General features: G+C 41.4%; 1 protein-coding gene across 1 annotated transcript in view; it reads right to left on the bottom strand.

Moving 5' to 3' along the window:
• The window catches only part of AOX1 (aldehyde oxidase 1), a 69,884-nt gene that overhangs the window by 32,057 nt on the left and 23,381 nt on the right, over window positions 1–14,446 (bottom strand). The window contains exons 15-20 of the mRNA XM_069577965.1: window positions 13,021–13,183; window positions 10,703–10,795; window positions 6,665–6,834; window positions 6,196–6,325; window positions 3,671–3,793; window positions 221–317 (exon numbers count right to left, since the gene is read on the bottom strand). Of these exons, the coding sequence (XP_069434066.1) occupies window positions 221–317; window positions 3,671–3,793; window positions 6,196–6,325; window positions 6,665–6,834; window positions 10,703–10,795; window positions 13,021–13,183 (776 nt within the window). The remainder of the gene's footprint in view (window positions 1–220; window positions 318–3,670; window positions 3,794–6,195; window positions 6,326–6,664; window positions 6,835–10,702; window positions 10,796–13,020; window positions 13,184–14,446) is intronic.

Below are 14,446 nucleotides of genomic sequence, written 5' to 3'. Positions count from 1 at the left end.
CAATCTGCAGTGTTTCATGGTGCCTGCTGTCTAACATGACTAATAGCAGCAGTAGTGGCTGCTGTCTAACATGACTGTGGTCCTGCTCCTTAACCACTCTGAGCCTCAGTTTCCCTACCTTTGGGAAAACAGACACCATCTGTATAACTAACACCCGGAGCCATGGCAAAGGCGATCCAGGACCGCTTCCTCTCTCATCATTTGTTAAAGATAGTTTTACCTTCAAGAATTTGATCCACCATTTTAAACGCTTCATCCACATTTCCATACTCCAGTTTCCTCTCTGGCTCAAAGAAGGACTTGTTTTGTATAGCTTCCTAGAAGGAGAACAGAAGAGTGAGCCCCCCACCAGCCCCACAGCAGCAGCCACATATGGTGCTGGATCAATCTGAGTCTGGGCAGTGCTTCTCTTGCTCTGGCATCACATGCAGTCTCGTCAGGACCCCATGAACTGGGTTAAGAACCATGCTGCAGAGAGACTCTCCATGAAGCAAAAGCAAATGTCCTCATTGAGTCAAAAAAAAACAAAAAAACAAAAACTGCTTAGAAAACACCCAGCACCAAGGTGGTGGAACTGTTTCCAGGCCAATTATTCTCCTCATTCCACAGCCCATGTTATGCAGCCAGGGTAACAAGGCACAGGGACTTAGATCTTGGGCTCTGGACCCAGCTGGAGTTGTGTCCATCTTCTGATGTACTAGCTATTTGACTGTGGGTCTATTACTTCACCTCTTTGAGCCTCATTGGTAAAATGAAGGTCGAGTTGTACACACTGTTCCAATAGGGTTGTAAAAAGAATAAAATAAAATGAGGCATGAATGAGCTTACATGGCATATAACAAATGTTCTGTTAATGCTACCTGAAGGCACTCTAGTGATAAGGACATGATGGCCTTGACTGCTGGTCCCAAGCTTCTCCTTTGGGGGACTGAGTCCAGCATTTGCACTTGGGACTTCCAGCCCTGGAAGTAAGATTCCAAGTCTAGAGTGGGTACCACAAATCCACTTATATACTGGTTCCTAATGGCTTCCCCTGGGTGCCTAGTGAAGGACTATAAGAGTAAGTACACGTTATCAGGGATGTAGCTGAAAAATCTAGGTTGGTTTTCCTACCTATCCTTGGGAATTCACCTTGCTGTAATCCCTTGGTCCTTGGCAAGTGTGACATGTCAGCTCCTGGGAGTATTTCTATATCAGATTATTGTCCATCCATGAAATTCCAGCCTGGTGGCAGCTAGGGACTCTCCAAACTTTGGTTCCCTTTGGCCACCAGTAAGTGTCTAGACCTATCAATATACCTTATGGATATGCTGTTGTGATCCTGCCATTTCCTCCATTCAAAAAGTGGGTTGGGTTTTTTTCTACTACCACGAGGCCCAGGGTCTTTGATAGAGTGTTTGTTGATTGCTTCTAGTGTTGATTAACTGTGTGACTTTGGGTAACTCAGCCTTTCAGTTTCTTTATCAGAATGGGGATAATAATAGTTTTTACCTTATAGGATTGTTGTGAGCATTTAGTGACTTACGTAGGAAACCTGTTTGGAACCAGGTAATCACACAGAGAGCTCCAGGTGTTACCTACGGTCACGTTGTTGACTGTGATAGTAGATAAGAGATTCTGGTTGGGAGCACCGCTTTCTCACCATGGTTGTCAGCCTGACTCTTGGGGCCAAGAGTTTTGATAGCATTTCCCCATTCAAGCTATCAAAAATTCAAAAAAGCATAAGCTAGGTTAAACATGAGTGATAGTGATGGAGATCTATTTGTTTTTATCCTGTTTTAATTGATAACATACTTCCTACTGGAATCAATTCATATGATTTTCTTTTTTTTATTGGAGTATAAGTGCTTTACAACATTGTATTAGTGTCTGCTGTATAACAAAGCATATGATCTCTTATTAATCTAAGACTCAGATATTCCAGGTTCAAAACAGAAATTAAGTTTCATACATCCAGTTTTGTTTTTTTTTTCCTTTGAGTTTGGCCTTTTGCTGCTTGCTCTTTGAGTAACTCAGAGATAATTTCCTGAATATGTCTTGGTCAGGAAAGTGATAAAAGAACTATATTATGCAAGGAACAAGGCATATTTCCTTGCTATACACTTTGATTAACTCTTCTTGATCTAGTTGATTGATCTTGGAGAGCTTAACCTTTGATAGAAACATGAGGTATTTCTTCTCCGCAATGTCAAAGCTTGGTATTTGATATTGGGATTCTTTGGCAGACAATTCAAGCTATGCTGGTGGAGGTTGAAGTGGGGGTGGGAAGAGAGTAGTGTCTATTTGCTTTTGGAATTTTATTTGGCTGGAAAGCAGAGTGCAGGGTGGGGGTAAAGGAAAAATACTTAGTCACTGGAATTTGGCTAAGAATTATAAACAAAATTTTCGATAAAATATTACGCAAATAAATTCTTACTAAGAATTCAAACTCTAAAACAAAATGTTGAGGAAGGAATGTATAAAGTCAGCAAGCATACGAGGCAATGTATGAATGAAAAGGGCTTAAGATGGAAACAGAATGAATTTGAAACTAGCCAGAAAATTTGGAAAGCCTAATCACTCTTTGACTCCAACTAAACTTTTTTATATTTGTTTCCTTGACACGGTTCTTTTTAAATTTCAAAACACTGACGACATTGTCCAGAAACAAACTCTATGTTCCTTGGCATAAAGCAGCATGATAGGAAATATACCCAAGGCCAAGTTCTCCTGAAGACACTAATCTTGGCCAGCTCATTTCCTTATTTTCTGCCTCAGAGCATGCTAGTCACCTAGAGAACAATTTATTCATTATGACGTGGAGATAATATTGCATTCCCAGATTACATTCAGTCTCTATGTGCTGAATCTAATCTACTCATGCTGTTTTCCCAACTTTCATGCTTTTATTACTTTGTAAATTATAAGAACCAATGAAATATATGCAGAAGAATACTCATATCATTTCATGGAGATGAGTCTTAAAACCTTTATAAATTTCAAAATTGTTTTTAAGAAACAGGATAGGAAATGCAGTTCCCCGATTTGTTCAAGTTGCCAAAATAACTGTCAGCATCATAGGATCTGTTTCTCATACTTACTTAAGATATGCATTAAAGGGTCTAAAACTAGGGTCACAGTATATGCTTCATGGAGCTTCTTGTTGGTTTTCACTATATACCTAAAAGAGTCCTGGTGAAGGTGGATATGGAGCCCTGGGTGTGCCCCCTCTTCTGGACATGGCTGGGTGCCCATCTGGCATTCTTTTCACCTGCCCCTTCTAAAGAGTGCTCAGATTTCTGTTGAGGTCTCCATCACTCCCCATACAGCCCATGAACCTCAAAGAAACCTGACCCTCCAGCAGTAACCAACAGCTCTTGCCTGTCATGAATCCAGAGAGGGACATGTGACCTAAATGCCTGATGACGCTGGGTCCCAGGACTTGTGGGGTGCTGAGTCGATGGTGTTCTCTCTGCCATCCTATGACCACAGTAGGCAAAGCCTGGACCATGGGGAGCAGGGAGGAGATTCGGAAGACTAGCTTCCTTGCTAATAGTGATAGAGTTTGAGGAAAAACAAAGCCCCTGTGTTTTGGAAGCCACTTTGAGTCAGATTTTCTCTCCTGTTTCTGGCATTTTAACTGATACACCACTTAAATATGCTCTTCTGGCCCCACCCTTGAACTCATTACCTCAATGGTTAGGATCAGCGGCTCCAAATCTCGGTAGACAATCTTCACTCGCTGAGCAGCTCGCCTTGCCTGGACCTCAGAATCGGCTATCACGGCGCAGATAAGCTGACCCACACAAGACACCTGGAATACAGAAGAGACTTCTAGTTCCAAGGAGGGCAGGCAGCAGGTCCTTTCCTTCTGTTCATCTTCCTCCTCCTGCCAGCACAGAGCTAGACACACAGTGGACGTCAGCGCAGTGCCGTGGTTAAGGAAGGCTTCCGTAGAGAAGTCCATCTGTCAGAGTTGGCCTGCTGACCTCTGGGAAGTCTCTGTCTGCACTGGGAGAGGGAGGACTTTTTGCTCCATCATTGGCAGCGGCGGCTGAAGAGGGACTGGTGTGATGCGCCTCACGTAGAGCAGACCCAGGCTTTGAGGATGCTTGAGGGCCACCTGGCCTAGGAGAGTCAGTCCCATGGCTTGACCTGGGGCTGCCACACTATGAACAGGGCCATTCTGAGGGGAGACTTCTGCCTTCATGACAAGAAGGACCAGAAAGTCAAGACCATCTCACCCAGAGAGGAAGGAGGGAGGGGACAGTGGTCTCTGCCCTGAACTGGGGAGCACAGGCTTTTTCAGGGAGAGACATGATTGTAGGGGCCAAGAGTGAGTTGGGAGCGGTCACCATTTCACCTGCAGGTGGGGTGGGCAGATGGCCTAAGGAGTTCACCCAGGGACCAGGGCAGAAAGTGGATGGGGAAACACGAAACCAAGGCTCTAGAAAAGTGAAATAGTCAGGACTGGAAGAAGTCATGGGACCATTGGATTCTTTTTTACACCTTTTATTGTGATCCAAATCAAAACATAATCACTCATTTTTCAGACTGACATTAGATTATTAGGACTTTTCTACAGTAAGCATATAGTAGTTTTATCACCAGATAAAAATGGTAGTAAAAAAGGGTTAAATCTAGGCATGCACACACACACACACACACACGTGTATTTGTTGGGTGTAGGTGGGTGGGGTCAGTGGGTAGATGAATGAAACAAGAATTGCAGATGTTAATCATTGTTGAAGCTGGATGATGGCTTTATGGGGATTCATTGTACTCTCCTTCTCTATCTTTGTGTGTGTTTAAAATTTCTGCAATGAAATGATTTTTTAAAGATATAGCATGATAAGGACAAATGTTAAACTAGGAATGAAACTAACAGAGACAATCATTCACAATGGCTCTGCTCTCTGCTCTCCACACACATGGGGTTTGCCGCATGACCTGGTACACAGGCACGCCCCTGAGATGCTCAGAGTCAATGTGTCCACACCTCAGGGAGTTGTGCTATCGTGTGGCCCAAGATGGCTTTGCTTGTCTAGTTAACATTTATGCAAAAGCCATAGTTCTCATCGTCTTTTTCCAGGACCACACAGCCCTGCCTTGGGAGAGTTCAACCTTGACTTCAGACACTCAGTCACCAAACTTTCATTTTTATCAACTAAGCATCCTAGTGAGAGCCAGCGGCAGAGACTCTTTCAAATGATGAGGCTCTTTTGGGTGAACACTGAATGGAAGTTAAGCAGAAAACCTTCTGGACACTGCCCTGGCTGCATTTCCTCATGGCTTCAGATACAGTAGTCAATGTTTTTTATCATGTGAAACTTTCAGGCGGCAATAGTGCTATCAGCGTTCCTCTGCTTATTTACCCTGCTTTGTAGGAAGCAGCGTGAAATCTACAGATGAATCAGACATGGGCTCTCACTCCAGACATTTTACTAGGTAGCAGAAATAGATAAGACATTGAAATAAATAAGCTCAGTACAGGGTAGAAAGCGTAAATACAGGTTCACTTTGCCTTCTTGTTACGTTCTGTGAGAACAAGGACCACACGGGTCTTGCTCACCTGCAGCAGGTGCTCACTTAAAAGATGCCTGTTGAATACACAGTGTATGAATGAATGAATCAGGGTGAGTTCAGACAGGGAGAGAACTCCTGGGTTAAAGGATAGGAAAGGCTTCATAGTGGGGATATCACTTGAACTTGGACGTTGGACACACTGAGACTGGAACCATACCAAGGATTCTCAGGGAAAAGAACAGCAAATAAAATTTCTCGTTATTCTCCTCTCATTTATCCTTTCCTAAGTATGAAAGCAGCACATGATCTTACCACCATTAGAAGAAAATATAAAACACTCAAGTGTCTTTTATATAACTAGCCAACTTCTTTACTTATGTGGAATATGAATGTTTTTGAACTAATTCACTATTAAAATATAGTGATTTATAATAAGCATTCAAAGAATATTGGAATCCTTTATGATGTGCCAAATTCAATGCTACCTTTAAGAAAATATGAAGTGCCAATAACTGAGGAAGTTACTTTTTTTTTTTTTTTTGGCCACACCGAGAGGCAAGTGGAATCTTAGGTTCCCGGTAAGGGGCTGAATTCACACGCCCTACAATGGAGACGTGGAGCTTTAATCACCAGACCTGAGGGAAGTCCCTGAGGAAGTTACCTTTAAAACAGAAAGCAAAAATGCAGTACCTCATCTGTTGACAGAAGTTGCTCAGTGTCAGTTAAAAAGCCAAAGTTGGTGGTGATGCCTGGAAGATGTTCCCCAGTCAGGATGTCTACCACCCCAGGCAGGCTGAGAGCTTCAGACAGATCGATAGACCTAGACAAGAACACACAGAACAGAGCTACTCAGGGGAGCCCCACAGCCTGCAGGCCATGGAGAATATGCTTAATCAGAGAATAAGATACAAGAGAGGGAAGATATGTCCAAAAACCTTACAATAGTTCTATGCCACACAATCGAGAAAGAATTTCTGGGACAATGAAATTTTCCTATGGAGGGACAAATTGTAGTAAATCCTACACTTCGACCCCATTTCACTTCTACATTGGACATTGCCAACGAATAGCCTATCCTCTTCAGACAATTACTTTTCACTAACGTGACTTATCCCCCAAAAGCAATTATTGTTTGTTGGATAAAAACTTCATCACTTACACGATCTTAGCACGAGCTCTTGAACTTGTTACAAAAGTCAAGAACAGCTCCCGGTCCACTACAGGCATGTCATCACAGTAGATGGCTTCGCCCGTGGCATGCTTAATACCAGACAGGTGCATGATGGGATGGCCAATTGGGTCTTGAGAAAGCTGCTTTAGGTCTGCATTCTGTTTAATCGATAACCAACATATCATTTTTATTATCATATTATGCACAGCTCTACATAATTTACATTCAAGCCAGAACACTTCTGAAAATGAAAACATCACTATTAATAACACCAGGACAGTAAACTTATTTCAGTAATTCAGTAGGCAAACTAGGATGTGTAGCCATGGTGTTCTTATTTTTTTTTCCCCACTATTTTGAATATAGACCACAAATATCCTTAACACAGATTCTATTTGTGTAAGTAAATGAATATAAATCTTTCTTCTTGATTATGTAAAATTACATCTTTTTACAAATGCTCATGTATATCCTTAACTTTCATTATCAAAATTATCTTACTCTTGTAGCTAGGCATGTCATGTGTACTATTTGCAGAAAAGCCTAATTACCATGGTTGTAGAAAATATCAAGTGCATTCAATCACAAGAGCTTTTATTATTTTCTGTTTTGAGTGAGGAAGTCTTACCAATGGTAAGACTCATCACTTAGACAATCCTGATAAAGAATGAAGACACAGAAAGCTGCATTTTGAGTAATGATTCATTAATGTTACTATTTCTTAGAGACCCATGGAGTAAAATGTCTTGCCACTGGCTTTATAAATACCTTGTACTTTATAAATACCTTGTGCTACCATAAATACCTTACATTTGTTTCATTAACCAAAATGAAATTAAGAAATACAACATCTCCTCCAGTATTTCAAATATGAGAGAATTGTTAGCTTTCTTGGTTGCTTATTGGAAGAAGAAGATTGGAAGTATGAAGAAAGAAGAATTAAGAGACATTCCCTAGTGGCTCAGTGGTAAAGAATCCACCTGCATCGCAGGAGACCTAGGTTCGATCCCTGGGTAGGGAAGATGCCCTGGAAAAGAAAATGGCAACTCATTCCAGTATTCTTGCCTGGGAAATCCCATGGACAGAAGAAGCCTGGAGTGCTACAGTTCATGGGGTCAGAAAAGAGTCAGACACGACCGAGCAAAACAACAGCAGCAACAGAACAAGCTCAGAGACTAGGGGCAAGGCTAAAGTTGCCACAGGTTCTGCTGATGGAACTGCGGGAGGTGGAAATTCCAGAAAAATTGCCAGTCAAGCAGCCACCATCTAAGGGCTACTCTCTAAAAGGAGAAGGCAGCTCTGAGGCCTGGAGTTCTGCCCTGTGAGGCAGTGCTGAGCCATCCCATCCACACTTCACTGGATCAGTCTTTCAACCGGCACCAGGGCTGAGGCCAGATGCCCAGAGCCTTTGCTCTAGCAGACTTGGGCCCGAGGTTGGTCAGCCAAGGTAAGGCCCAGAGAGAACTAAAGGAGCTAAAGGCCTATCTTCCCCATCCCACCTGCTGTCCTACACTGCTGTTCATGGGGTCACCCCAAGCCTGGTTGGGGCAGGGACTCTCTTTGAGATGAGGCTCACAGTGATTGCAGCACATGGCAGGAGGGAAGAGAGAACAGTCGCCAACAGAGCACCTACTGGTTAAGACCTTTCCTGGGGGGAAAAGAAGCCATGGAAGCTGTTTCTAAATCAGTATCATTTAAGGCAGGCGGCGCTAGTGGTAGACAACCTGCCTGCCAATGCAGGAGATGGAAGAGAGGAGGGTTCGATCCCTGGGTTGGGAAGATCCCCTGGAGGAGGGCATGGCAACCCATTCCAGCATGCTTGCCTGGAGAATCCCATGGACAGAGGAGTCAAGCGGGCTATAGTCTGTAGGGTCCAAAGAGGCAGACATGACTGAAGCAACTCACACGCACACACGGGAAATTTTCTAAAAGTACGTACTTTGGTATTTGAGTCCCAGAATGTGCAGTTGAGAAAGCTTACATGTTGCACATTGGCAGTAAATGAGATGTTCACTATCACCTAGAGTGGTGTGTGCGTGCTCAGTCACGTCTGACTCTTTGTGATCCCAAGGATGGTAGCCCTCCAAGCTCTTCTGTCCATGGGATTTTCCAGACAAGAATCCTGGAGTGGGTTGCTATTCCCTTCTCCAGGGGATCTTCCCGACCCAGGGACTGAACCCACATTTCCTGAGTCTCCTTCATTGGTGGGTGGATTCTTTACCACTAGTGCCACCAGGGAAGCCCTGGATGCTCTGAACTTGTTCATATTTCATATAAAATGTACTGTTTTACAGCAAAATATACGTTTACTGATTAACATTTATTGTTTTAAAGTCCATATTTGTTTCACTTAAATGTAAACTTCAATTTCATAGTTACCACAATACAAGGCACAAAAAATTAGTATCAGCTGAGTTTTTGTGTGTGTGTTCATCCTGACTTTATATAAACTAGAAAGCAGAAGATTATGAATAAAGATAATTTAGAACTTGGCCTAGGTACCATTAACTAAAGGTGGCTAGTAGGTCACAAATGTAGAGGAAGGGGGAAAATGAGAGAACATTTTACATATTCAGGCAATACGAACATATTATATAAATATATATAAATATGAAACTGATTAATTTAGCTGAAGATGTAATGTCATTAAAGCCAGTTGTAATGACTCTACTAATGAAAGACTATGTATTTGATTACTTGCTTGTGCTTGTTATACAGCTAAAGACACCATGGAGGAAAGAATACTGTGTCACCTCTAACAGGTGATCTCTGATTTGGAGAAAAAAAAAATGCTGGTCATGAGTGCTGAAATTCCTCTAGCAAAGTGCGTATTTGTGTGTGTGAAAACCCAGAAAAAAACAAAAACAAAATCAAAACATCTGTGTGAGAAATACACTGCTTCCAAAACTTGGTCTTGCAATCTATAATAACAAATTATGTGAAGATTATCACTTTTCTGTGAATGATTTGAAAGCCCATTCATTTGTTGTTTTTCCTGTGGTTGTTGAAGTTTATTCCATGGTCAAGGCAATGTTAAGGTATTTATAAGCCAAATACTGCAGTAACTGTATTTCACACTGGGAAAAACGGAAGCTATTTTTGACTTTCAAAATGACCACTTTCAACACTTTCAATGGAGTTTGGTGTATTTGATTTTTGAACATATTGAACCTAAAAACTGAAGAGGTATACATCAACTTCATTGTTCATTACAACATACTGCAAAGTTTTATAACTAAGTCCAACAATAGATCCAATGAACTGAATCTATTTAAAAAAAATCTTTTAAAAGCCTTTTCATGTTCTTCACTTAATAAAACCCTCAAGGTAAAGTTTCTTGCTAATAATTTCAAGGAAAACACAGTGATCTTATCCAGTTGACCAATAGGATGACTTCAGGCAATACTCTTACGACATTGTAGCTGAAAATTCCATTTGAAGGTTATGAGAAATTCTGTTCTAAAAGCTTTCATTAGGAGAGCCTGAAATTAAACTCTTAGAACTTATGCTTGATTCAGCTCTAAAACTAATTCACAGAGAGAACACTTGGAGAAGGGAGACTGGGAGAACAAAGTATCACCACATTCAAACAAAATAAACCAGCAGCTCTTTCGAAAAACATTACTGCATTTTCATCAGCCTCCAAAGGCTCTGTGAATAAAATCAAAGCAGCCCACAGCCCTGATGCAGGGCCAAGGCCAAGGGCAAGGGCAAGGGCATGTGGCAGACCAGGCAGCTTGTTCATATCAGTGGTACAAAGTCACAGAACAAAAACACATTTGAACTCTTCCAGTTCAAAACAGACATTTAAAAAAATAACCATTGCTAGCTTAATTATTAATCACAATACTTCCCTGATTTTGAAGTTTTAATCAACACTAAGTAGGCTGTAGTTTCACCAGAAGGGGAGTTCAGGCTAAAAAGTTATGAGAATCACTGAGAGATATGTGGGATGTCCGCATGAAGAAGCTTTAGCCTGGGTCTTTCTAATTTAAAAAGAAAGAAAGAAAGAAAAAAGTCACTAACCTGGTACTTTAATGTACTCCAGCAATGTCTGGAACGAAGATCTTCTAAAGCACTCTCATACTTGCTTGCAAGGCTAGGATAGTGAACAGGGTCCTGAAAAGTAGAACCATTGTAGATATTTAAAATATGCCAGAATGGTCTTGGGAGAGAGGATAGCATGGTTCTTAGCTCTGCTGTGAAGTTTAACCTTTTTTAAGTGCTTGCCTAATTCAGAATCCTGGAAGTATAAGCAGGGTTCTCCCTGACCTCCAGGACACTTCTCTGGAAGATCCATGCGTAGGACGATATTTAACGAAGAGCTAAGTGAGTACAGGAGATCACTGACTCCCAATATCTTTATGTTTTTTAGGATTCTTTCACATGCCTTCCTAAATGATTTGAGGACTTACTAACCAATAAAACAGGAAAGTAGAAGCTAAGTAAATAATTAGAAAGGAAGAGAGGACTTAAACCAGGAAAAGGTCAGAGCAAAGGTGCACCATTGCTAATGAGTATCACACTCCGTTCTGTATCCCCTGGTCAACCAGGAAGGAGGGAAGATACTGGGGCTGCCTCTCTGCCACAGCCTCCCAGCAGGAAGCATTCTAGGGTCTAAGAGGAACACTTCTAGAGTTGAGTAAACCTGGGTCATTTGATCCTTACACAAGATTTTAAACAGTGCACCTAATGGTTCTTTTTTATTTTTTTAAATTAATTTTTTTGGAATATACTTCTTTATAATGCTGTGTTAGTTTCTATTGTATAGCAAAGTGAATCATCTATACATGTACAGAAATCTCGTCTTTTTTGGTTTTCCTTCACTTACAGGTCATCACAGAGCACCGAGTAGAGTTTTCTATGCTATACAGTAGGTTCTCATGAGTTATCCATTTCATACATAGTAGTGTGTATATGTCAACCCCAATCTCCCAGTTCATCCCATTTTCCCTTGCCCTCTTTGTACTCATAAGTTTGTGTATCTCCATTTCTGTTTCGCAAGTAAGTTCATCTGTACCACCTAATGGTTATTTTTTACAATATAAAATTTTTAAGAGAGAATTAAAGCCAACAAAGCCTATTATTTTGAATGTGAAGTGAAGTCGCTCAGTCATGTCCGACTCTTTGCGACCCCATGGGGTGTAGCCTATCAGGCTCCTCCGTCCATGGGATTTTCCAGGCAAGAGTGCTGGAGTGGATTGCCATTTCCTTCTCCAGGGGACGTTCCCGACCCAGGAATCGAACCCAGCTCTAGTAGAGCGATATTAATAGAAGAAATTGAATTGAAGGTAAAAGACTATAAGATGGAAGTTGTCATTTATATCATTTGATTCATTCAATAAATTATATTAGTGTGCTATTAATTGAAGGAGTTGGCTTTATTTTCTCTCTTTGGATAACCTGGTGACAATAAGTCACTTAGATATGATTTCAAGCTTCTATTCTGAAAACTTTGATATGACTGTTCTGGTTTTTTGTTCTTCTCATGTATGAGAAGATACCTGCAGAAGCAATGATAAGAGAGAGCTCTATGTCTCTAATTTAAAGTGATCATACTTTTTTATGATCACACATACTTATTTTTTTTTATCATACATACTAATTTCTATACCACATGAGGATTGTTCATGGCTTCTGATCTAGTTTGGTCTGGGGGCTGTAGCTCAGGATTAACGTGATCAACATGGCTCAAGTTCCCTTTGGGTATAGCAAATTTATTTCGAAATAAGTATTTTTTTGTTGTGTCCTTCCTAGTCAACAGTCTTGTAAACTTTAACTGTTTGTCATAAGGGAGACCAGGTGCAAGAATGCCCGGATGATTACTACTATGATTATTAAGCAGTCTTCACCATGGTTGTCTGAAGCATTAGGGACCATATGAAGCCTTTTCCCATGATAACCCATTTCTCAGAAACCTTATGGAGAGGCTTCCATCACCATCTTACAAGTGAGAGAAACAAAGCTGAACCCAGAGAAGAAAGCCAAACATACAAAGGTAAACCTCAGCAAGTGGAAGAAACGCTTTTCTGAGGGAAAATATATTCAAACCAGTAACAAGTTCTCTGAACACCATCGAGACACACAACAGGTCAGAAAAATAAGTGAGTGGTGTTAAATCAGATCCCACACAATTCTGTGCTTGACTTGCAATTTTTCCCCAAACATACACCCCATCAACAGATGGCCTGTCATATGCCCTGCAAGCCCGTGAGTTTCCAATGTGGGTTGTCTTTTCTACTCTATTCGATAGCTTTTTGGCAGGGGTTGTTGCCTTTTATGCTTTGGGCATTCTCAGAGGCCCTCAGGCCTGCGAAAGTGAACACGTGGTCAGTTCCACTTACCATCTCCTTCAAAATCTGTGACACTTCCAGGTAGAACTTGAACAGGAAGCTGATGATGAGGGTCCTCTTGAATTCCACCTTCCCACCTGGGGCTGAGCCTGGGAGGGAGACTTCGTCCAGAATCAGCCTGCAAGCTGCATCCAGCATCTCTTCATTCCAGGGCCTGTGAGGTTCAAAAGAGGATTCCTAGCCCAACAGGACTCACTACCCCAAGCTCAGCTAAAAGGTAAGACAAAGAGTGACAGTTTAATGAAAAAAGAAAAAAAGAGTACAAGCTCCAGAGTCAGGAAATCCAAGTTCAAATCACAGTCCACCACTCTCAGGGTGTCTGACCTGGGCACACCACTACATCACCTGTAAAAGGGCAATCATGGTAGAATTCACCTCCTGGAATGGTCATGAGAAAGAAATGACAACTTGTGTTAAGTCCTCAACCCAGGAGTAACTGCCCCTTATATCACTAGAATGTTGACTGCATGCTAGGTTCTGTTTTAATTCTGTTTTATGGGGCTTACTGCTGACTCAGTCTGTAAAGAGTCTGCCTGCAATGCAGAAGACTTGGGTTCAATGATGCCTCGGTTGGGAAGATCCCCTAGAGACAGGAATGGCAACTTACTCCAGTATCCTTGCCTAGAGAATTCAATCGACACAGAAGCCTATACACTCCGTGGAGTCGCAAAGAGTCAGACATGACTGAGTGGCTAACACTTACTTACTTAGACACCTTACATGTATTGATTCCAGGAGACATGTATTCACATCTATGTATTCATATCAGTAGAGAGTGAAGGACAGGGAAGCCTGGCTTGCTGCAGTCCATGGGGTCCTAGAGTCAGACACAACTGACCTACTGAACAACAACAATGTATTCACCCACTTAATCCTCTCAACTGCCCTATGAGGCATGAGATATGATTATTCCCCTTTGACAGATAAGGAAACTGTGGTACTGTAAGATTAAGTAAGCTTACTGAGATCACATAATTTACAGGAGTTGAAACGAGATTCTAACCCAGGCAGTGTGGCTTGATCAAGATCATGGTTTTAACCATTAGTTTATTACTTCTGAATGGTAATCAATACCTAGTGAAGGCTTAAGAAATAATGGCTATATCTATAGCCAAGTTATTACCTATAGAAATAAACAGCCAGGTATGCAATACACTTAGCAAGTTATTGTAAAACAAACTCCCATAATGAATCTTTCATAACAATAAATTATTCTCTCACAATAAAGAATCCAGATTTACTCATTTTGTTTACTGTGTCTCTATATCAATACTATTGGGAGATAGGTACACACACACACACACACACACACACACACACACACACTGTATGGTGCCCACTTCAGGATTCACTAAGACACATGGAAATAATCATGAAATCTTGTTGGAATTCCAAGTCATTAAACAGAAGGGTGGTA

The sequence above is a fragment of the Ovis canadensis genome, chromosome 2, assembly GCF_042477335.2.
Source record: "Ovis canadensis isolate MfBH-ARS-UI-01 breed Bighorn chromosome 2, ARS-UI_OviCan_v2, whole genome shotgun sequence".
NCBI classification, from domain to species: Eukaryota; Metazoa; Chordata; class Mammalia; order Artiodactyla; family Bovidae; genus Ovis; species Ovis canadensis.
This window is presented reverse-complemented; position numbering and strand designations above follow the sequence as displayed.